This window comes from Mus caroli, chromosome 2 (genome assembly GCF_900094665.2).
Source record: "Mus caroli chromosome 2, CAROLI_EIJ_v1.1, whole genome shotgun sequence".
Taxonomy (NCBI): domain Eukaryota; kingdom Metazoa; phylum Chordata; class Mammalia; order Rodentia; family Muridae; genus Mus; species Mus caroli.
This window is the reverse complement of record NC_034571.1, coordinates 127,631,744-127,658,096: the sequence shown is the minus strand read 5'-3', so window position 1 is coordinate 127,658,096 and position 26,353 is coordinate 127,631,744. Positions and strand designations below refer to the sequence as shown.

General features: G+C 38.8%; 1 protein-coding gene across 2 annotated transcripts in view; it reads right to left on the bottom strand.

Moving 5' to 3' along the window:
• The window catches only part of Plcb1 (phospholipase C beta 1), a 673,173-nt gene that overhangs the window by 458,874 nt on the left and 187,946 nt on the right, over window positions 1-26,353 (bottom strand). For both annotated transcript variants that reach the window (XM_021181191.2, XM_029472272.1), the window contains exon 3: window positions 16,330-16,398. In XM_021181191.2, the coding sequence (XP_021036850.1) occupies window positions 16,330-16,398 (69 nt within the window). The remainder of the gene's footprint in view (window positions 1-16,329; window positions 16,399-26,353) is intronic.

Sequence of the window (26,353 nt, the reverse complement as noted above, 5' to 3'; positions counted from 1 at the left end):
AAGGGAAGGGAAGGGAAGGGAAGGGAAGGGAAGGGAAGGGAAGAAAGAGGGAGGAAGTAAGTTAGGAAGTAAGGAAGGGTGAGCAGGAGAAGCAACAGAAGAGATTCTCCGCAGGAGGCTGGTATAAAAACAAGCAAAAAAAAAAAAATATCAAACAACAAAAACCACCAGAGAGCAGTTCCTCAGCATAGCTTTACAAAAGGAAAACGAAGGATGTCATGATCCTCTTGTTTTCTTGGAGATATTTTGAGGATATATTAACAGAGCAGAGGGGGCTGGAGAGATGCCTGACTATTCAAGAACACTGACTGCTGTTTCAGAGGACCCCAATTCAATTCCCAGTACCCATATGGCAGTTTCCAGTCATCTATATTTCCAGTCCCAAGGAATTCAATGCTCACTTCTGGCTACAGTGGATCCAAGATACACATATGTTGTGCACACACACACACACTCACATGCACACAGGCACATGCAGGCAAATCACTAGACATATAAAATAACTTTAAAAAATAAAACAGTAGAAACTGTTATGGCACATAATCTTATAAGAATGACAAGTACACATTTTATATATTTTGAAAGAACCTGCCATCACAGATCACTAGGAAAAGACAGATTTTGTATTACCTGACCCCAGAGGACTAGAGCTCTATGAACTCTACGTGTGTGTGTGTGTGTGTGTGTGTCTGTGTGTGTGTGTATTACCTCTTATTCTTGCAAAGACATGTGTGGTGAGAGCATCAGACTATGAAATGGACCTGAAGAAGAGGGAGGAGGACATGAGTGAAATGAGCATCATTCCCAGTCATGGGATTGGAGTCAAGTACACAGAAAGCCCTAAAGATGAGTGTAAGTATAATTAAAAGGACCCAGATGAATACTAATAGCATAACTCCTCAGGAAATTGGTTAATTTTAATAACCTTGCCACACACTTGCCTATTAAAAAGCTTCCTAATGGATACACAGATACACAAAGAAACTGAGTTTTCTCTAGTGGGTTATGCTATGGAAGCAGTTTTTATAGAAATTAGCTAACAAGTACCTATTTAGGTAGGAAATAAATTTGTCATGGCAAATGAATTATATGCACGAAAGGAGAAATAAGAAGAGAGATCTTGATCTCGATGAAAATGGGCAAAACTCAATCAATTTCAAGTTAAATGATTGCACTGCCTGTGCTACTGTCAATGGAAATAATATCAAAAGAGATTAATTCAGACACTGGCTTCAGAATTTCTAATAACATCAAAGATGACAAAGAGTGTTTTCTAACTGTACAAAAGAAAATGAGTAATAAATATTTTATAATTTGAGATCAATAGATTATTATCTGAGGCAAAAACCGATGGATATGCAAAAGTACTTAGCGTGACTGTGGTGCCCACTGTGCCGACTTAGGTGACAGAAACACACACTTGAGCAGCGTTTGCCTTTTAAGAAGCAAAGAAATCACAGTGTTTCTGTGTTTCTGGAATCAGTCACCACCTGGGGGTTTTGTTTGTTTGTTTGTTTCTTTTGTAGCATCTATAGCTTTAGCCATTGATGAAACTAAAGACACAATCCTTCTGTGACTTGTACTTAACTGTCCTTTGGACAAGTTCCCACATTTAGAGACTAAGGCAATAAGTCAGAAGTGGCCCCTGAAATAATTAATCTTTGTCTTAGTCATAAAGACAGGAGTCGCTCAGTGCCAAGGTGAGTAATCCCAGCGCTCTTCCCAAGTAGGTCTAGGATTAATGGTGTATGAATATTTTTGCCACCTGCAACTAATATCAATTAATGCTATTTAAGTAATTATTTTGGTAAGATTAAAGAAATATTTTGAATTAACCTGTATCTGTCAGAGCTGGATTTCTGCTTTAGAACCAACAATTTCTCACCTTACTAACTGGGACAAAGGTTCTACCAACATCCCAAGAGCACATCCATGAACTGCAGGCTCTGTGCTTCTTTTTTTTTTTTTTTTTTTTTTTACCGTCTCACTCTGGTTTGCATAAGAAACCTGCTAAATCTCAAAGCAAGGCATGTATGATGGTTTGTATATGTTCAGCCAAAGGAATGGCACTATTAGAAGGTGTGGCCATGTTGGAGTAAGTGTGGTCCTGTTAGAGTAGGTGTGTCACTGTGGGAGTGGACTTTAAGGCCCTCATCCTAGCTGCCTGGAAGCCAGTATTCTGCTACCAGCCTTCAGATGAAGATGTGGAGCTCTCAACTCCTCTAGACCCATGCCTGTCTAGATGCTGCCATGTTCCCATCTTGATGATAATGGACTGAACATCCAAACCTGTAAGCCAGCCTCAATTAAAATGTTGTCTTTTATAAGACTTGCCTTGGTCATGGTATCTGTGCACAGCACTAAAACCCTAACTAAGACAGCATGGTTCAGTTCAATATATTGTTCTCTGTGATGGCTTCATCTTTTAATTTTGAATCTTGAATTCCACAGGAACACTGTAAAAGTAAATGCATATCAATGAAGAGACTGGCATAAAAGACATTTGACGAGGTTCTAGATCTTGGAACATTTCTAAGAATTTACTTGAAAGAATTTAGTACTAATGTGGCAGATACATATCAAGAAAACATTACAGAGCACACTCAATCTTTCATGACTTTTCATATTAAATAAACTAGAGTAACATTTCTCCTTTAAAAGGGGAAAATAATAAGGGCTCTTGTCACACTTCCACAATATTTCAAATGCTCTACAGTGTACTTCAGATAAATGATTTGACAGAAGCACAATCATTTCAAATCATAAAATTTTGCACAACTGGCCTAAAAACTAAATATTAAATCTAGTTTATTGTGATATAATTTATTCTTTAAAAACATCCCCAATTGCCTATCAACCACTAACTCACATGAAAAATATATTCAATCATTTAGTTTTATTTTGATATTGTGAGCACTATTCTTTTCCAAAAGTGTATGTGGAAAGTTTATTTCAAGCATTGTTACTTTATAAATATGTAAACATAAAATTGTGTTTTCCTTCTTTATCTGTGTGTGTGTGCATGTGTATAAAATGAAGAATCTTAAATTAATTTCATTTAGATTTTCATATAGTAGTCATATAGTAGTCATGATTGCAAGTAAAAAATTTATAGATAATGGCTTATAAACATATTTTCACTTTCAAATAATATTGCAATGGAATGATTCATACAGAAACAAACTCACTCACTGACTCCTGCTTTAGGCAGTGTGACAGTGCAAAAACTAACAACAATCGTCTAATTTCCCAAACCATTTGTATGTGTCCTAATCTATGACACTTTTAAAGGCCTTATTAAATCCACATAAAGCTCCCTAAGGATGAAAACAATATGATCCACACAATATAAAAAATGACTAACACACTTAATTTCAACTAAAGATAATGAAATTCAATTTCAATTAACATTTGTGAAAAGGAAAGTTACCTTGGCTAACACTATTTTGAGCAGAAATAACAAATCCTGAATCATCGTTCATTTGGAATCAGCTCCGCAATGAGCACAAACCCTCACGAAGGCAAATACTGAAGAAAAACAACTTAAAAGGAGAAAATATGCAATCAGACTTACAGCTTCAGGGATTTCAGTCTAAGCTACACTGAAGCCATTCCTTTAGGACCGAGGGAAAGAAAATCTCAGGGTGGGCAGAATACAAGTGGCCAAGATCACTTACCTCATGACCGCTTAAAATGAAAAGACAACAGAGATAGCTACAGGTCAAGATAATGCCCCAAAGGACAGTCTCCAGTGATACATTTACAACAATCATATCAACTTGTTGAGTCCACTAAATATCAAGCTATCAGTAGATTAATCCACTGATGAAGACAAAGCCTTCATGATCCAAAGTCCCATCTCTGAACACTGTGCTTGAAGGGTCAAGTACTTTTCAAGCGTTTGAGGTGGGCCACTTCATAAACAGGACAGAATGACAAATGAAAGGAATTTTTGAATTTTCAGAATAAACCTAAACATACTCTTCAATTTCTCTGACTCTGCCAAGGTGCCTTGCAGATTCTACAGCATCGCACATTCTAACTGCAAACCAATTTTGGTTTGTGTGCCTATAACTCTGAAAGACTGTGGTAAATATAAGGGCCACTCCCTGAAGTCCTAGTTCATCTCCTTGATTTTGCTCTGTGGCATATGAGTCCATGAAAGGAGGACAGCATCACAGGTCTCTTCGAATGCCATTACATCATCTGAACATCTATACTCAGAATTCAGGGTCTTGAACTATCTAGGCTGTGACAACAAAGTGCTGAGCCTGGGAGTTTTGAGAGTAATAGACCCTTGATTCTCACTGTGGTGGAGTGGGGTATCTGGCTAGAAGTTCAATGTCTCATGAAGGCTACCCTCTGTTTTAAGAGGATACTTTGAATGCTGGTCCTCACATGACAGAAGGGGGAAATGTGGAACCCTTTATGAAGGATATTTTAAAAACAGCCATGAGCCACTCATTAGAAAGGAACACTCATGAACTTATTCCTTCTTAATACCACTCTAGAGGTGCTTAAGTGACAACAGGAATTTTTGTTTGTTTGTCTTTTGTTTTGTTTTTCGAGACAGGGTTTCTCTGTATAGCCCTGGCTGTCCTGGAACTCACTCTGTAAACCAGGCTGGCCTCAAACTCAGAAATCTGCCTGTCTCTGCCTCCTGAGAGCTGGGATTAAAGGCATGTGCCACCATGCCCGGCAACAACAGGAATTTTTGAGGAAACACAAACATCATCATCACACTGCCCACTTCACGAAAACTAACACTGTGCTCTATCTACTCTGAGTTTTAATGGCAGTCAGGAATTGGATGGATAGGCTCGGTATTTTCATAAAGCACGTTCCTTTGAAACTCTCTCCTCTGAAACGCTCTCCTCCCTTAAATCACCTGTCAATTAACATTCCAGTATTTCTGCATTAGATGTTATGTCAAATGACTTCAGAATCTCATCTCCCAAGTGGAGGAAGTATAAGGAATATATATGCATATATACCTATCTGTCTTACTTAGATCTGCGGAGAAGACACCAATGAGAAACCTCAAACAGGTAAACAGCTGAGGAGCCATGAGTACTCCCCTAAAGCCAAATATAATGTGTCTTGTTTTTCACCATTGTTAAACGCAACCAACAGTTCCATTCAGCTGCTCCTCTCATTCCAAACAAACCAAGGCACATTCTTGAGAACTCTCAACTAACTTATATACCAAGGCTTGAATCTGGGGCTTTCTGACCCAAAACCTTGTTATTTTATTTCAAAACAGTGTTTTGGATTTCCCTTCAGTGGCTTCAGAATACAGGGGGAAAATGCCAATATGTTCTTACTGGAAGCAAACTGCTTTAAAATTATTTTGATTGTTGAGAAAAATCTATTAAACTCTTGGCAAATCCGGACCATTTTCTAAATAAGAAGTGTGAGTCTTATAATAGAGTTTCAACAACAGTTCTCTAGAGGTAGGTGGCTGGCTATAGAATTAACCAGACTTTAAGTTCATTTTTTTTAAAATAGTTAATATATTACAAATAGATTTTTGAAGGTCAGCTTAATGATCAGAGATACAATAGAATCAATTCTCAATAAGAAGGAATCCAAAGTAGGACATGAAATTCTACCATGTACAAGAAAATTTCCTAATTGTAACATGCTTTTGCCTACACATTTTTATCAACATTTGTTAATAATGATAGACAAAGTATATCTTGCAGATGCAATGAAGTCACCGTTGTGTTGACTACTTGCCATACGTTTTATTCTTGGGTCCCTATAGCAACCAGGTAAGTTAAACACTTAGATTAAGCTTGAATTCCAGATAAGTAAACCAAGTCTCTTATATAGAAAATAATGTGCTGGGTTATACAGCTTGCGATTTTTTGGGGGATACTGCTTCGCACCGAGAGTTTGTGCTGCATTAGCTACATTCTCTTAGGCATTTACAGTGCACGAAGACACTTGGTGGTTTCTCTAGGACATACAAAAATTCGTGCCAACAGAAAAAGCAATGTTTTTCAGTAAAGCCATATAGAAAAGCAATAACATGGATCCTAAAAATGATCTCAACTATCATGGCCTCTTACCCTTTGACAATCACATTGATTGTAATGAAAACAGATCACTTATCTTTATTATGTCAGAATTACTCTTTATAGAAGAAAGTCATAAACTTGGTCATAAAAATACTGCGAAGAAATATTTCTTTTGGCTGCATTATGCCTCCTCAAAATTCATGCGTTGAAGCCTTAACCCATACATCTTCCAATATAGTCAGAGGAAATGAAACCATAGGGCACACATATTTTTCTTAATTGAGAACAGCAGTCAGATTTAAAGAACACTAGACCAAAAGATTGTAGAAAAATTCCCAGTGTCTTTCTATATCATAATTCTGAAATCAGTCTTCAAAAGAGAAATTATCCATTTTAGCTGGCAACTTTCACTCATAGAAATGCATCTCCGACTTGACTGAACACAAGTTTGCCTCTAAGGAGCTTCAGAGGAAATACAGTGTCTGAGACCCACACCACACATCACAATTTAATCAACCTGGGTGTGGACTAGGCATCAGGATTTTAATAGTTCCCCAAGTATTTCTCATATCTTTATACTAGAACCCACAATTGAAGCCCTGCTTTAGAGCACAGGTCAGTGGATAGACTTATATTTTTAAAAATTATTAACAATGAAAACCACAAGATGGCATAATTTTTCATTTAAAAGAATTAAAATTGAGAAATGTTTTTAGATTATTTACCCTGCACCTCTACAAGTTGAACACACTATAGGTCGAGATCACATAAGACAAAAGCACTATCATCAAGACCTAAAACCTTTTAAAACTTCCTGGGCTTTAACTAATTCCAACAAGCAATGCTTTTGCTACTGGGAACCACGACACACATATTGTCTGCCACCCTGCCTTTTTCCACCCCTGGGAGAGGTGGAGAGGTGTGGACATTCCTAGATAGCTAAGTGCCTTGGGAACTATTAGATAGGAGGTGCTAAAGTAAGAGATTTGTCATAATAAAAACTCAGAACATTAAGCATACATGTTTTCAGTTTTTTATATTTTACAAATGGACATGCACATACACTGAATAATGCAGGAATTGCTCAAAAATTCAAATTTAACTGCAGGTAAGAGACATATTAAGATCTCCTCAAATAAGGGGATTCTATTCTAACATCCCAGCAAAGATGGCAGATCTGAAAAATGCTTTAGAGAAAGTAAAAGCTTCCAGCCATTAGAGAAGATATGCTGTGCCTTAATGGTCACTTTCAGGGTCTTTTCCTTTCCACTATTAAATGTCCTTGAAGGTAAGGCTCAGGGAAAAACAGCTATAGGATTTCAAGTACAAGTAGGCACCCATTCTCATCAACCCCAGAATCCTAATGTTTCTGCTACCAAAGTTATATAAAGGTTTCTGTTTCCAAGGAAACTACTGACATATATGGAATTTAATGAACATCAAAAGGAACCATACCATTTAATTTACATTTAAAGGTACACGTGAATAGCTGTCAAGCACACACACACACACACACACACACACACACACTTCTAAGAAATTTTAGCTCTATTTTGCTTCCATTTAGTAAAAGATCATAAACACATTTATAGAAAGAGAATGACAAAACCTACTCCGAAAAAGCTCGTGCAGCACATGAGGTGAATTAAGAAATGGTTGAAGCTGAGAGTAAGGGCCAGAGGTTGATCTCATTAACTGGTTCTTGAAAATGAGGAACCCTTTGATTTTGTTGCATGAAGTGTCCTCTCTCTCTCTCTCTCTCTCTCTCTCTCTCTCTCTCTCTCTCTCTCTCTCTCTCTCTCTCATTCTTTCTTTCTAGCCCACAAATATCTACATCAGAGTTTATGTCTGCAGTTTCACACAATGATAAATCTAGACAAAGTCAGGAAATTTGCTGATAATCACCAAGAGGGGCGATGAATAAAGTTCTCATTTTAACTCTCAGCATTGGAGATGATTCATTGAAACCACTGTTGTAGAACACCCAAATAACAGCTCATTATGAGAATTCTATGTAGGCATCCAAATCCTATGATGAGCTATTTGGGATTTGACAACCCTTAAATAAACAGTCCTTTATGAATACTAGCAAGCCATGTTTATGATATAGGGAGATTTTGAAAGAATGTGCAGTGGTATCCTAAATGGGACTATTCAGTAGGAAAATAAACACCTAGGAGGAAATACCACTTGAACCCCATCCCCTACCCCAACTCCTTTCTCTTTCTTAAATGCATTTCGAGGGAGATGGATGCTCTTATCTGTTATTTTATTTTATTTCATTTTTTACTCAAGACGTGATTCACAGAAGTCTCAGGCATTAAAAAATGCACACTGTGGTACCGCCAGCATTTAAAACACCCATGGGGCTCCTTCATCTTCTCAAACTGAGCTCTGCTCTAAGTAACAACCTTCACTTCCCCGCCCCACAGCCCTGGCATCCACCACTTTATTCTTTGAATGAGGATACTCTGCCTATCTGACCTTTGAATGGAGTCACACCTTATTTGTCCTCTCTATATGCCTTACTTCACTTTAGCCAAATAACTTCAGGGTTTGCTCATATAGTACACATTAAAAATTCAGCCCTGCAAGGCTAATACTCAGTGTAGAAGTATATGCAACAATTGTGTATTTCCATTCATTTTAGGCACTGTTCAGTAAGTGCTTGCTTGCTTGGGTTTCTGCTTTCAACTCTTTGGTAAAATACTGGTTGCAGACTCTTTAGCTGGATCCTCATAAAGTCATTAAATTTTATGTGCCATGGACATCTGGATGCAGTTCTGAAACTTCCCCTCATCTCTCTCTTACCTCCTTCCACACCCACATCTCTCTCTCTCTCTCTCTCTCTCTCTCTCTCTCTCTCTCTCTCTCTCTCTCTCTCTCTCTCTCTCTCTCTTTGTGCACTGTGTTTCATATGTGGAGATAATATATACAAGTGTGCAGGCATATGTGCCCATAAGTGAACATGTGGACTTTGGAACAAAATTTCAGGGTCGCTTCCTTTGTTCCCTACCCTATTACCCTGAAATAAAGTCCCTTAGTCAAACAGAAGCTTGACATTTTGGCAAGATAGTTGGCAAATGGTCTCTCAGGATCCACCTGTCTCTGCTTCCCAATTCTGTGGTTCCAGACGTGTCCAAATATGCTGCAGCCTTTTACAATTCTGCAGGTATTCAAACTGAAGTCCTATGCTTGCAAAACAAGGACTTTTATCTACTGAACTTCCCTAGCCTTAGAGTCCTTCTTTTTTATACATTCACTAGGACATCTCACCCAAGCTTTAAACACACAAAATTCCATTTCTAGGTCCAACATCTCTGAACTCACTATTAGCCTTCTTAACATTAAACATTTGACAGGAAACAAAACCATTTTATTATTCAAAACCAAACTCTAGAGCCAAACTACATCTAGATATCTTGATCCAATATCTAGATCCAAACTCTAGAATTCATTTATAATGTATTCCTTTCCTCTTTTGTTTCCAATCTCAGGTTATAACAAACCAATTATGCTTGTTTTTCAAGGTAAATTTACTTGATAGCTCTTTTTAAATTCTTCCTTTCCTCATCATACCTAATACATCAATACATGCCAAGTTCTCATCTTTAATGCATATTTACATTTTACCATGTTTTTCACTACCTCAGAAGCTACCATCTTGACCACAAGTCACCAATATTACTATCCAGGATATCTGGAGTAGCCATTCAGTCAGTCTCCGTTGCTTCTTCCTTCATGTGCCAAAGTTTGTTCTCAACACAGTCACCAGTACTTCCTACCAGCACTGTTTCCAAAGATTCTAATTTTGTCTGTCTCAGCAGTCTGTCTCCTTACTTATTCCAGAAAACATCTCAAATCCCTAGCATGTTCTTAGGCTCGAACCCCATAGTAGTTCAACCAATGTATATTCCCAACTTGGAGCCTTTGATTTCTTCTGGGCCCTCTGCCTTGATATTCTGCCGGTGGGTGGGTCATTCACACAATTCTGCCTATCATTAAATTCCTGTTTCTTCAAGATAACTTACTCTGTAACAGCCATGTAAAACAAAAGGCCTCCCCACCGCTCATGGTCTATGACTTCCTCCCTGGCTTATTTTTCTAACTGGGACTTACCTGTCATCTCTTTTCCTCATACTATGACATGACAGAATGGGTTCATAGGACTAGAGGCCATGGTATGCTTTACTCTTTTCTCCACTTTCTGCTATTGGGCTGGCTACATGAAACTCACCAGCATAAAACTCCTTCTGAATAGGAAGTTGGCCATCACAGAACTCAAGGTTTCTGTTCTTTTACTTAAAGACTCAGTTTTCCAGTACATCCTTCCCAAACACATGTTACACATGGAGCAGAGATAGCTGTCTTGTTCATTCACTGCTACTTCGCCCAGAGTCTAGGTGCATGCTGCCTAGAAATCACCAAGTCCTTGCTAAACCCTTCAAAATAAAATTAATAAATAGTAATAAAAGCATCACTTTCTACATAGAGATTATAAAAGCAAAGGCTAATCAATTTTTAAAATTTAATTTTACTCTAATAAGCCTCATGGGATTCTGCTGATACCATATATAATTTAGAATGTAATTATTGACCTAGATATTTACAAAGCATCCATATTGAAATCAGCATTACAGATCTGAAATAAACCAACCTCTATCAAAGGATCTGGTGGCCAGGAAAGTGTGTGAAACAGTTCACTTTACAGAAAGTAGAGTTCAAAAGAAACGTCATAGCAATGATTCTCACAGATAATTGGCATATGTGTCATTGAAAACTGAATAGAGATAGCCTGGAGGTAGCAAATGGTATAAAGTTGGGAGGATTTTGTTAATGTGACTTTCCTTCCTGTGAAGTCTAAATTCAATTGAAAATTACTTTTGAGAAGCCATGTATAACCCTTAACATAAATATTATTTTCTTTTAGTTTCTATCCTGTGACCTTCATGAGTTTGGGTATTGGTTTTTTTTTCTTTATTTCCATCCAATTTCACGTCGATGAAGAGAAGTTTTAGATTATATCAATTTGCTAGACACCAGTTCTAGAATCTAAAATAGGAAACACCTTAGTATGATCCATTCTCTCACAAAAATTGAAACCAAGGGCTAGCAGAATCTGAACTCTTCCAAGCAGAAATCCACCATATTGCACAGATGAGGAAGGTGAGGCTCAGCAGAAGGAATCCACCATATCGCACAGATGAGGAAGGTGAGGCTCAGCAGAAGGAATCCACCATATCGCACAGATGAGGAAGGTGAGGCTCAGCAGAAAGAAGGCACACCATTTTTAAGCTCATCGGTGGGTGGCACAGCTGGCAAGAACTAAGAGCCCCTTGTCCCTACTTGATCTACTGTTCAGCACACTTACTGATGTGCTAAATCCCAAGGATCATGAACGTGATGATGTCATCTTTTTCTGCATTTGCATCTTATAATCTTCCTCATGCAGCTTTATAGCAAAGACATAGACTTTGTCCCAGAAGAGGTACTGAATGTACACACACACACACACACACACACACACATACACACACACACAAATTTTGATGAAAGAAGCTGTCCTGTACCAGACTGAATTTTTAATTCTAGTCGAGTCTATTTCAATTAATGCTGGACACAAGCCATAAAATTAATCTGCTGGGTCAAGAACTACTAATAGATCAACTCCACAGTGTCAGTGTCTGAGCACCGACTCCCTTTTGAAATCAGCCCACAGAGTGGACAAGAACTGCATACACCAGATATATGTGCTGCAGTGCCTGGCTAGGAAGTGCACTTTGTAAATAGTAGCGGGGCAGAGGGAAAGAGTGAGAGAGAGGAAGAGCAATGCATTTTAGAGATAAAGCTATAAGATGTCTTCTGATTTTTACATTTAGATTATAAAGTCTTCCAAAGTCATTCCAGTGAGACATTTCCAAACCAGTGACTTGAACAAAGGCTGAACCCAGAAGAGCAGATTTTCACCCTATGCACTATGCTGGAAGTCGACACTTAAGTTCATTAGCAGGGCATCACACTGCCTTCTCCGTTTCCTAAAAATGTCATTTCAAATCACAGCAGGCACAGAAAACAGCTCATTCTCTGCCCACTGCTGAATTTTTATGTAGTAAAATGCTGTGGAAAACAAAAGCATTACAAATAGATAGATAAGTATTTGCAGGGTGCCTTCATATTTTGATAAACATCTACTCCATGGGGTGTTTCTCTTGATCTAGAAGCTTCTACAGGAAGGCTTACACTGGGGCTGTTTGTTCTCCTGTTCTTTGGGGTTTTCCTGAGTCTGCAGCTTTTCCCATGCTGTCTCTGTGCCTTTTAATGGACCCCTTATTAGTTGCTGTTTTGTTAGTTTGGTTTTATTTATTTCTTTGTTTTTTATTTTGTTTTCTTTTGATTTTTTTTTTACATTTTTCGTTTGTTTGCTTGTTTCTTGTTTGGTTGCTTTTGTTTATTTGTATGTTTTTTTTTTTAACCACAGGTTTGTCTTGCTGTGCAGTCCAGTCTGGGTTCACCCTTGGCATCCTCCTCAGCCTACCAGTCCCTGGGATTATTACATTTCAACATTGTTCTACTTTTTAAACTTTTTTTTAAACTTTATCCTTTTAATTTTATTTTATTTTTAATTTATTTTTTACACTCCATAGTCCATTCCCCATCCCCCATCCACCCTCCAACTGCTCCACATCCCACACCTCCTCCCCACCCTACTCTGTCTCCATGTGGATGCCCCCACCCCCCATCCCCCACCCCACCTGACCTCTAAACTCCCTGGGGCCTCCAGTCACTTGAGGGTTAGGTAAAATCATCAGATCCTACTATAAAAGCCCATAGTCAACAAGACTGGAAAATCTAGATGAAATGGATGGTTTTAACAGGTAAACTATCTAAACAGGCCCATATCACACAAGGAAATAGAAGATGTCATTAAAAACCTCCAAACCAAAAAAAAAAAGCCCGGGGCCAGATAGATTTAGTGCAGAATTCTACCAGACCTTTAAAGAAGACCTGATACCATTTTTCCTCAAAGTATCCCATAAAATAAAAAGAGAATGAACACTACCTAATTTGTTTTGTTAAGCCACAATTATGCTGATACCTAAACCACATAAGATCCCAACTAAAAAAGAGAACTTCAGACCATTCTCGCTTATGAATATCAATGCAAAAATATTCAATAAAATTCTTGCAAACAGAATCCAAGAACACATCAAAACCATCACTCACCATGATCAAGCAGGCTGTTAAAACTTTCTTAAACTGCATTTTTTCCACTTTTTACTTTGAATTTCCTGTTTTAACCTTTGCAAACGTTATTCCAGCATTTTTTTTTAAAATAAAGGGTCTCACTATGTAGCTTTGGCTGCACTAGAACTCACTCTGTAGAACAGGTTTGCCTCAAATTCAAAGAGATCCACCTGCCTCTGCCTCCTGAGTGCTGGGATTAAGGTGTGCACCATCACACTTGGCCTTTATCCCAGCATTCTTCATGGTCTCTACCCAGTAAACAGCCATCTACCTCGGGCCACACAACAAGGCATTCTACTGGACTCATTCTAGAAGACTTTAGAGAAAATCCTTCTCCATCTGTACCCTCTTGTCCTGATGTCAGCCAAGAGCTCTGTAGCATTCCCACTGTGTGGGAAAAGATGGAGATTAAGCCAGGTTCACCTGGCTAGGGAGAAAAATAGTTATGGCCCCTGATGCCATAAACTGAGCTGTAGAATAAGACTTGAACATTGTACACATTTTAAATAAGTTGTGTTTATATTTATGCAGGTTGAGCAGAGGTCATCTTTGTCACATTCAGGACTCCTTCACTGACATATTCTCCCACACAGCCTGTGGATCCACAAAGCTCCTTTAACAAAACGCCTACCCAGATCACTCCTGACATTTCAACTTCTCCAATTTAAGAAAATGAGATGAAAATTAACTTCCTGAAAATCAGATTTGAAATTTTAAAATAATATTTTTAAAAAAAGTGATGGGAGGGAGGGTTGGAGAATAACTCAGGGATAGAGCGCTTGCCAGGCAGAGACAAGGTCATTGGTTCTGTCTTCAGTGTGCCATTGTTTTTTTAAGGCAGCAGTGTCATCAGCATATTAATCTAGTCATGTCCATACTCTGCTGCAAATTTGATTGTCAACACCCTGGAGCAATGCACCTTCTGTAGCCATTATATCTGTGTGAAACCAGACTTTGTGGGGAGGTGAGAACTAGGCAAGGACATTTAAAAAAAAATGTTTCCCAGGTGTTTCATGAGAAGTTAAATTTGAGGTCTCCTGCGCAAATGGTTTGTTAATGAACTATTTCCTTGCCTCCTCACAGCGTCCCTATTAAACATCACTAAGCCTATGAGGAGGAAGTCCGTCTCTGCAAGGTCACACAGGTACATAGACGAGAACCAGCTTCAGCAAGGAGAACATAGAGTGAAACTCTGGGGAAATATCAAGGAACGAGAATGCCCACAGAGAAAGAACCCCTTGTCTCCCAGAGTGTTCACAGAAACAGACAAGCTGAGGGGTATGGGTTTCTAAAGCACTTCCCCAAGGAAGGCACTTTGAGATCTAATCAGAGTTTATCAGCTGAACGCAGTGCAGACACCACTTCTGTCGTTTATCCACATTCAATAGACATTCATCAAACCGCATCCATAAACCAAGTACTTATTGATAAGCTAGCCATGAACTCGCTTACAGTGAGAGGCCAGTGCCAGCCTGTGCAATGGGATTGGCTTTGACTCCTGATAGTTGGGGAACAGTGGGGTCTATTGAAACCAGTGTGGGCTGGTGAGGTGGGGTGTGCAACTGTCCTTAGGATTGATGTCAGGTGAGGTCAATATCCCCAGGTTAAAAGGCAAGTTTTGCTGCTAAGTTACTGATACGATATTCGTAGCTAACAGACCGACACGAAAACTGGCTGAAATGGTGTTTGAAAAAGAGAAAAAGATTCTTTGCTAACACTGAAATGGAAATAATTCTGCATCATCAACAACGTATTAATTCCAAGATAGGAAACGTAAAGGCCAAGATGTGGAAATCCCTCTAAGAGAAGGTAAAAGGTAAACTGGTTTCATATGAAACACATTTAGAAGCCTTCTTGCAAACATTTTTGACTTTTTTCTTTCTAGATATTATTTTTCTCACATTTTCTAGCCATTTTAACCCATTCAGCTAACCCCAGCATTTGGTATTTGCCTGGTGCCAGACTGTCAGCACCAACCTACGGCTTGCAAGATGTCTGTGAGGGGAAACTATTGCAGCGGACGTTATATCTGTACCTCCGGAGCAACACCTCATTCTGGATGCTAAAGACACTGTTCTGACTTCTGAAGGCTAAAACAACAGTTGTGGGCAGACAATAAAAATGAAAATTAAACTCCTAAATGGCAACTCCCCTGTCTCCTTGCTTTGCTGATACACTTTCTCCACCAGGAATGAAATGTCTAATGCCTTAAATATTAAATCCAATACCAAAGAGTTTTCAACTATCTCGGTAAGTTCAAAATGCATTTTCATCATCCAGCAGTTGAATATTTTCTTCAGAAAATATGCAGCGAACTCAAACCAATGGCATCCTCTTAGCATATCCTAAATCATCCTCAGTTCTAATGTGCGGAGTTGACTTTTGGCTTTATAGATATCCTTGTTTTAGTTGCGCAACATGTGAGCTTCATGCTGTCTCTGTTTATTAGGATGAATGTGGATTATGATAAAAGTAAGTAAAGAAATGTATGTCAATCAGTGCTTCTAAGTTAAGTGATACTTTGCAAAATACCTCATGCCTTGGACATTAACAAACACAGGTCAAGTATACCTTATTTTAAATACTTGGGATAAACGAGTGTTTCAGATTTTAAAATTTTGAAACATTTGTGTTTATGTACTCAAATATCTTCTTAATATGACCCAAGTCTAAACACAAAATTCATACACATCTCATACATATTGCCTGAAAGTATTTTTACACAATACTTTTAGTGACTATGGGTCAGTATGGAATTTTCCACTCACAATTTATAGTATTTTGCCACTTCCAATTGTACAAGAGTGATCTGGAACTTCTTTGGAATTACATAGATCTACATCTTTCTTCAGACAAAAGTGAAAATGCAGAGCAATAAACCCGAATATTCACTCATTATTTCCATCTTTTAATGAAACAGGAGGTGAGGGAGGGCACACTGGCTGTTGTGTTTTACAACAGCTACAACACAGAAACTTTTAACTGGGGCAATTAATTGATATCTTGACACAGATAAAGAATCAAAGGAACAGCTGGTGCGGGCACAGGCTCTGTTCCCTACCTTGGGAGCTTTGGCGTGCTTCCCACACCTGGCATCCTTGACAAGGCTGAGATCTAACAGCTCCGTCTCCTGAAAAGCAAAATGGGAAGTTGTTAGGAAACCACACATATTGTTCATCTTTGTTTTATGTTATTGACATCACTTTAAAGAATCTTATCATCTCAGTGTTTGCCTGAGGACTTAACTGTGGTAGGCTACCCCTTGCCCCCATATTATGTCTCATTGAATAAGGAGGGGAAAAAATCATCACTGCTAACTGCTCAGATTCACACATATTCTAATATATTTGCTAAAGCATCTTTAAAAAGTTAAATGCATGATTTGCATGCCTAAATCTAAATCCTCCAATGCCTAAATCTAAATCCTCTAAGACAGTAGTTCTCAACCTCCCTAATGATGTGAAACTTTAAAATAGTTTCTCATGATGTGGTGACCCCCCACCCCCACCCCACCATAAAGTTATTTAGTTGCTACTTCATAACTGTAATTTTACTACAGTTCTAATTGCAGTGTAAATATCTGATATGCAGGATATCTGGTATGTAACCCTGTGGGGTTCTTAAGCCATTCCTAAATCAAAAGAAATCCACCTTCTTGGTCCCGCAGTTGAAAGAAACCCTGGAGTCCCTAGTTGAATGCAATTGGGTATGAGGGAAATCAAAGAGATAAGATCTGAGAAGCCAGAGGAAGGGTGTGCTCCAACCAGCTCATTCTCTCACCTAAAATATCTGGCTAATATTACAGATGGACACACACACACACACACACACACACACACACACACCATACATACCAAATTCTGCTATCCGCCTTTTTGCACACAAATCTCAAGCCACTACCCTTTCACTTAATCATTACCAAATGTACTTTTTAATTTAGTATTCAAACAACCATAATATCTAATTACTCCAGGACATACAAAATGTGTATTGCTTTTCTGGAGTGCCATAAAATAGGGGGAAGGAACATGAAGAAATGGATGAATAAATGACAAGGAGGAGGATGCTAATGTCAATTTTACAGTTAGCTGTTATAAGAAGTTAGGAAAGAGGACTTTCCCCTGGGTGCACATGGAAGAACCATTTAACTTGGAGAAGTAGAAGGTAGGTTCATCACAACTGGAGAGTACGGGGTGGGGGGTGGGGGGGATTGTATTCCAGAGAAGAATGGCCAAGAGGTTTAAGATTAACCTAAGATATTTATGATCTTCCTATATTTAGAGACGCAGTCCATGAATGGAGAGATAAATAAGAGGGAAGAAGACCAAAAATTAGTCAGGAAGAAAAATAACAAAGTTGTATGCATGGTTACAGTCCAACAAGGGCATACGAAGAGTGAACCTCAGTGTCCCATTTGGATTAAGTATTGAAGATGTGAAGGGAAGTCATGGAAGTCAACACCTGAGGGTTGGGAACCCTGAAAGTCTACTGATGGACTTTGATCATAGGTTTGCAGTGTAGGTGCACCAATTAGTGAGCACAATGGTATAATGAACAGAACTCCCTTAAAGGGGTTACAATCATCCAACAAATGGTACCTGGTCAAGAGTCAATGGGATGCAGATATCTAGCCCCCTTATCTCAGAAAAGGCACTATAATACTATGCATATGACAACAGACTCTAGATAACCCATAACAGACTCTCTAGCAACTCACTCAAGATACTCAAGAATACTGATATTGAGACTCCCAAGAGGTTTTTTACAACAGGTCCAATGTCTGCTCTAAAGCAGTTTGATTACTTTCCTAAGGATTGAGTACCAAGGGTCTGCTTGGATATGGTTTCCCTCTACTGCATGCAAATCCACACCAGGTCAAAGAGAACACTTTGTCCTGACCACCTCTCTGAGACATGGAGTGAAGATTGGATGGAGGAGGTTTCTTCCCAGAATTACTCTATCTCAGAAGTCCTTTACCTGTCTTAGTGGATATGTTGGCATCATCTGCACTGTGAGTGACCTGTGGAAACCTTCCCATACCATATGGAGTGACATGTGAAGATCTGGAAAAAGGACCTTCCTTGCAGGACACTGTGACTTCTACTAACTCAGCTTCACTCACAGTACTGATGGTACCCAGAGAAGGGTGCTATCACCCTGGCATTAAATGTTTGGCTTAGGCAACTGAATCATGGATCTGTCCTGGAAAAGTAATGGAAAACCAGACTTGGTGAAGTTGAAGCCTGGGTTTCGTCATCTCCACAGCAATAGCAACTACTTTGCTGAAGAGGAAAGCAGGGGGTGTCAATAAAGCCGTTGGAAGCTTAATCTACACTATGGGAACAGTATGGTCATCTGAGAGGTGGGATAGAGTCAAACTTTATTATCAGAGCGTTCTGGATAGACTGTGGCATAAAGAAGGAGATAGATCACCAGCGGTGCCATGGGTTCTGAATTCCTCACTGGGACTCAAACCTTAGGCAAACTGCTCTCATATTTGAGAGTTAATGATTTGAGAAATCTGTCCAATTACAAATGTCATTCATTAATTCATCTGACATTGTCTACTGAATGCTGGCAATTCATAGGCTATTCGTGAGGTTTGAATCACAAAATGCACTGTGAGTAACCCAGTCAGCCCCTTTTAAAGAAGCTACTTCAGAACACCTGCAGATACTGTCTGAGGAAGGCTGATTCACATGGATGGAGTAGAATTCCTGGCTTTGTAATTTATAGAGAAAGGAGGGTAGAGATCAATTCTCAGAGAGGACCAAGTAGGGAGAGATGAATACAGGTAGGACTGATGAGCATAAAATACTCATACAGCAAATGTGAATATATATATATATATATACATATATATGTACATATACATATATGTGCATATATATATATACATATATATGTACATATACATATATGTGCATATATATATATATATATATATATATATATATCAGTCCACATCTATTAAATGACCATTTCCCACGGGTAGGGTAAAATCTGTTCATACCCCATTGTATACTTACCAATGTCTGAGAGTAACACTCTCTACCAAAACTTTTCCTCTCAGTTGAACAAATGAACTGAAACATTGCTTGCTTGTTTATACACAAAACCCAAACTAAGTTCTCAAAGAACTTAGTAGGCATCATTACTTTTATATTGGAGATAATGAATATTGTTCTGTACTGCCAGCTCCAGGGAAGGTTTCATTCCCCAAGTTGTGGAGTGATAGTTAATGCCAGATACCCTAGGGATTCATTCTGATAGCACAGAGCTAAGAAGCCTCTCTCACTGGTGTGTAAAATTGTGTGTTCAGGAAAAGTATCAAGGGCACCATGTGGTGGGTAATGTGGCATGGGGAAGACCCAGGTGGAAGTGCTCTTCATGGGCACTTTCAGCTGGAAAGGGATAGTTAAAATAGCATCCTCCACGTCAATTCACACACAATACCATTCCTCTGGGGTTTTCATGGCATCTTTTTCTCTCCTCCGTGATGAAGAAAATGCAGAACCCAAAGCACAGCACCACAGAGATGTTACTTGTGTCACTGAAACTTCTTCTGGGCTAATTTTCCTGAGTTAATAGCTTTAATGACCCAGTGTATTATAAAGCACCATGTGGTCCCTTTCTTAGCTCATTTGACAGTTGGTGCCTTCTAGCTTTGAGGAATTTGCTGAATGCAAATTGGACCTCCTATTAAATGGTGACAACACTGCATATACCAGTGGCTCTAAGAATGTAACCTGCATTAGAGTAACTTGGAAGGCTTAAGGACATTCAGCCTGAGAATTTGATCTCTAATAAATTTCTAACTGGTGCTGATGCTGCTGGTCAAAGAACCAGCCCTTTGAGATATGCTAATAAAGACAAACTTACAGGATGATAAATAAGGGCTATATAACAGTTATAAATTATATGAAGACTCTCTAACACATTTTTCTATAGGGAGCTGTCAATAATACTTACTGGATATAAAACTGTGACTAATAATGAGTAATCTAGAATTGGATTTGCTATAACTAAGGAAAACACCATAAACTAGTTTTGAAAGTTCCATTATATTAAATCTGTCCTGTAAGTAAATATCTTTATATGTTCAGAAATGAATCAATCATTAAAATGGTGCTATATTGCTGAAAGCCCTTCTATTTATATAACTCTGAGGTGTCTTTAAAGCAGTGATGTAGAGCTGTTTTCTTTAAGTTCTAAAGCCATCTGGCTTGCTCAGGTATGTAAGGCAGCAACAGATATCTGTTTTAGGCCTACTATGCCATCTTCAATGACTGGACCACAGTAAAATGTACTTACAGAGTGCGCTTCTTTCCAACTTTATAAGTATGGAAAAAAGTGAATCGGTAGCCGTCAAAGGTATAGGGGAATATTGTTTCAGATTTTTGTTTTGAATGTGAAATGAGAAAAGTAAGACCTGTGAGCTAAAGAAAGACTAGATGGTCTCTGACGTTTATATTCAGCAGAAAGATTTCAACTCATCAGCCACAAACCTACTGTGAGAGAGATGAGCCATGAAATCCACTGCAAATTCAAGACAGAATACAATTTAAAATGCAACTCCTCCCAGAATACCAAGTCCTGTGCATTGTTACCAAATTCCATTAGTCATCCAATATAATAGCATGCTTCAAGTTCACACAATACATAATCAGAACAGCAATTACAGCCATAAACATCTCACAGAGAAGATATTAATGGTTGGGTGTGTGGTGTGATTATGTGTACCTCCACATGTGGGATATTCATTAAGCTGTTCAACCTTGATTCACATAAACAAGAATCAGTTATATATTGCCTGCCAAGCATCTTTAATATTCATAATTGGAGAATGTTTAGGGGATCCTGCAAAGAGGGTTCTGAATTGAGGAGAAGCCTGGGAATAGACCTAACACTGTTCTTTTAACTCTATTCTGTTTCTGGGAGTACTGCTTAATGTGTGCAGTACAGCTGTCAAAAACCCCACACTGTCTCCCCATTTAGGCTCTTGATTCATTCACTCCATAGGTATAATTTTTGTCTTTTTTTGCAACCTGCATTGTAAAAAGAAAGAGCAATGGGAATGAGATGCACTATCCCTGGACAAGGGTGTCTGTTTGTTTTCTTTATTTAAACTCACTTAGGTTGAAGGTAATACAAATACCATCAATCTAGAAGGGGAAAACATAAGTTTTCTCTTGGAACTATCTCTTGCTATCGACACAAAATGAAGCTGACTATTGAAGATGTATGTGTGTGCACCTGGTAACCCATGTTGCAAGCATGGGTACAGGTGGCAGCAACATCATGATTACTGGGGTGAGGTCTCTATTTAGCAAGCAAAAGTAATGCATACATATAACTGCTAATGCTTATAACATTTCCCATTAAGTTCTAGTAGAAACATATTAGTTGGTTAATCAGTGACTTTTCTGCTGGTCCCCAGACAGCACCATAACCAAAGGCAATGTAAGGGAGAATGGGTATATTTGGGGGTATGTATTCAGAGGGATGAGTCCATTATTGCAAGGATATAGCATCATGTGGCAGGTATTGATAGTAGGGGAAGAGAGCTTCCAGAGCACATCTATAGCAGCAAGGACAAAGCAAAGAGGGAAAGAGAAGTGGGAAAGGCCTTTAAATTCTGAAAGCCCACCCCTAGTGATGTGCTTCATCCAACAAAGCTGTACTTAAACAGCCTCCTAAACAGCACCATTAGCAGTGAGCCAAGTGTCAAAATGCCTGCCTGAGCTTAAGGAGAACATTTCTAACTCAAACTCTAGAGTTGATAAAGTGTATGTATATATAAATATATATATATATAATATTTAATATAATATAAATATTATATATATATTCAGGAAACATATGAGAATAAAAAACAAGATATGGAGATTAAAGGTATTTCATGAAAACCTGAAATAATGAGATGCTATTTCTAGAGAAAATTTACTTCATCTTCATTGCCAAAAGTAAATGTGAAATAAGATGAATATTTGCAGTGGAAAAAGAAAACCTGAGATTATTGCTATGTTACAGGTTATACTATACTTGTCTATTAATATGGAATTTCTGTTTTGTTTTGTTTTTGTGAATATCGTGACAAAGACACTATGCCACTTCTTCTCCACAAATACAGTGTTTGGGCTAAGAGACCAGGGCAGAAGCTGTATTCTCTCTTGGTTTATGCTAGGAATGATAACCTGATAAAATGGTCAATGCTGTCCAACCTGGGCTCTATAACAGAAAAACACTGTAAAATCTCATTAACTCTCACTTCTACATAGAAATCCAATGTGATATGTAGTTGTTACAAACAACCAACAGACACTAAAAGGCAACAGATACAGTGTGTGAATTACTCACCACATTTCCATATTCTAGACTCTGTCCAGAACTCAATGTTTTTAAAAGTCACTTTATTCTGGTGTGTGAACCTTACCCCAGCCACACTGTCTGTCTCAATGATATAGTCAGGAATATAGCCAATAGAATAAAAAATGTGGAAATCAACGTTATTTGTGTTTTCTTCTCTTTTTCCCTTGGCCGTTATCCTTCTCCTTCAGAGACAGAGCATCCATCAAAGACTAGGGACCCCACAGTATTTCAAAAGCTAAATCCTGTAAGAAAAGATGACACCTCAACAAGCCAGTGAGCATCTCTAATGCAATATTTAATCCTAATAGGGCCCCTAAACAAGGTACACATTTTATAGACTTTCTATTTCACTTTGAATGGGAGATGCTGCAAGCACAAAATAGAAGATAATAAGCAAAGAAGGCAAAGCTCGGGGAAATGGAGGGATGGAAGCTGTGGACTAGTTAGGAGCCTGGAAAGTTTACTGCCTCTTTGTTTATTTTATACATTCTCGTGTGGTGCCTGCAATTTAGCATACACTCAGTAAATACTGAAGACACATTTTTGAGCAAAAGAACCCAAGGTTGGCATTTTTCCAGTGGATAGACTTCAGTTTAGATATGTTTTCAACAAGTGTTCATTGACAAGAAGAGTGAATTCACAGAGTGGAGAAACAGGAGCAAAAAGCATTAGCCCAGAAATAGATGCCCTGCTGTGAAACTTATGACAAGTTTAGTTCATGAAGAAGGCAAAGGCAGCCTGCTGGTATGAACACCCAGGGAGGAATATGAGGAAAATAAGCCACAAAAAGGTTGCAAAGAAGGAACACATGACATGCAAGTTTAAAAATGCCATGTGCTGTAGGAGACAGCATGATTAACTTCCAGCCTTGTAAGACACTGTGGCAAGTATAAGGGCCTGAGTCAGTATTCTAAAAGTACTTAAGGCAGTGGCTCTCAACCTCCTATGGCTGTCAACCTTTAATACAGTTCCTCATGCTGTGGTGACCCCAACCGTAAAACTGTTTCTGTTGCTACTTCACAGCCATAATTTTGCTACTGCTATAAGCTGTAATGTACTTTTTTGATGGCCTTAGTTGACCCCTGTGAAAGGATAGTTCAACTTGCCCCTCCCCAAATGGGGTGCAACCCACAAGTTGAGAATCACTGACCTAAAGCCTCTGTCAAGTTTTGAACAAGAGTTTCCAGATCGTCATTGGAAGGTGCCTTAAAATACAGTTTCTCAGCCGGGGATGGCGGCACACACCTTTAATCCCAGCACTCGGGAGGCAGAGGCAGGTGGATTTCTGAGTTCGAGGCCAGGCTGGTCTACAAAGTGAGTTCCAGGACAGCCAGGGCTACACAGAGAAACCTTGTCTCGAAAAATAAAACAAACAACAACAAAAAGTACAGTTTCTCAGTATTTGTAGAAGAATTGCCCCAGGAACTTCATGGATACTATTATCTACAGATGTTTACACCCTCTGCATAAACATATAGTATCTGCATGTAACCTAAGCAAACTGTCTTAATCAGGGTTTCTTTTGCAGTGAAGCAATATCATAACTTTGCAACTTTTATAAAGAAATGCATTTAATTAAGGCTGACTAATAGTTCATAGATTTAGTCCATTATCCTCACAGAGAGAAGCATGGTAGCATGTAGGCAGACAGGGTACTGAAGGAACTGAGAGTTCTACATCTTGATCCACAAGCAGCAGAAGGAAACTGCTAGACTTGGCCCAATTTGAGCATATGAGACCTCAAAGCCTGACTGCATAGTGACACAGTTACTCCATCAAGGCCATACCCACTCCAAGAAGGCCACACCTCCTGATAGTGCCACTCCATGTGGGCCAACCATATTCAAGCCACCACACACATTCTCTGTGATACTTTAAATCTTCTCTGGATTATTTACAATACCCAAGGCAATGTACATACAAGTCATTGTTAAACTACAGTTGGGGAGGGGTGTGACAAGAAGTAAGTCTGTACTGGCTCAGTAAACACAGATCTACTTTCTTTTGGAATGTTTTTGATTCACAGTTCTGACCTGTTCAAAAATACACACCCAGGGACAGAAAGAGGTGACTCTGGTTAGGAGTTCTAAAATGACTTGGTCTTCATTGTACTTTTGATATCTGGAGTGAACAGAGAAAGGTGAACTACAAGGAGTCAGATGATAAATCAGAAGACCCTCATATAATCAATACTGAGAAAAAGTCCATCCACGAGGAGGAGGAGGAGGAGGGGGAGGGGGAGGGGGAGGGTTAGTTATTAGTATTAAACATCATTGAGGACTTGAATCAATGAGACAAAATGTTTATGGAAGTTTACTGTAATAGAATTAACGTTTCTTCACCCCAAAGGGGGCAGACATGAACAATGTCATTTGCACTACCAACAGGAATAGTAGGTAGAACTACTAAAAACAGAGACCAGAGATATGCCAAGAAACGTAGGAGATGATCGTCAACTGTCACCACATTGAACATTACAACAGTGACACTGGTATCGAATTCTTCCCCTTGATGGATGAGAGAACTAACACTATTGGCCAGTTAGACAATTTTATCACACATGGCAACATCTTTGCCACTTGTAGTAGGGAGATGCTAAGGTGGCCCTCTGGCATCTGGGCTTTTATGTAAGCACTTCCTTTCAAATATGAAAACAACCACACTGGTTTGACCCAAGAGACAGGGGCAGGGATGATAAACTATCAAGCTCATGATTATGTTGAGAGAGATGGCAAGGGTAAGAGGATTTTGCAGAATGTATGAAAGCTTTCAATCTGATGAGTTAACCAAAAGAGCCTTCTCAGAAGACATAGAAGTGAGAGACTGGTAACAGAGGCTCTGAACTGACTGCTATGTTGTAACCTATCTAAGAAAGGAAAATCACTAGGAGGAGACAGGGGACTCAGATGAGCAATGTTGAGGAAGTAAAGGTTGACAATTACCTGAACCTAGGTAGCAAAATTAGAACTAAATGTGAGGCAGCCACCCTGCAGACTTCCCTGCATCCCAGTGAGCCCCAAACAGGTGTGACTCTGACAGACTGAAACTGTAAGAGAGATGTGTGCCATTAAATGCCTGCTAATTTGTTATGAAGCAGGAAAAAGCAGATACACTACTCCCAGGGAACATCTCAAACTATAGCATGGCTTTATTTAACCTCATAGTCCATCACCATGAAATATCTATATCTACCTTAAAGATGACAAATAGAATATGTGAAGTCTATGAACAACATGCTTGAGTTTACAAGTTCTTATTACCAGGTAGCTCATAGAGGGGGTGCCACATTTGACTTGGGGGAGGGAAGAGGTGTATGGTGTTGCATTTGCTAAGGACTCAAGTAATAATCAATAAGATCAATGTCAATAAAAATTACACTCATGCAATCTTCTGCTATTCCCTGTGCTGAGAAAACATACTCATTTCATGCTAATCAGATTAAGGGATAATAGCATCCATCATTTTGCAAATGGTTTCTTGAGTGCTAGAAATGATCTCCCTGAATATTTTGGGTGAGCACAGAATCTAATTTCCATAAAAGGTCTTTTGGAAGAAATAGGAGATGCTGTATACTTATCACGGAACAAGCTGCTTCCACTTGTGAAGTCCAGATGACTTCAATGTAGCCAGAGAGTCCTTTTGATTCATCTAAAATGCTATCATTGGCCTATACCTAATTCACTACGGCTGAGCTGCCAGCAGAGATTTCAGGT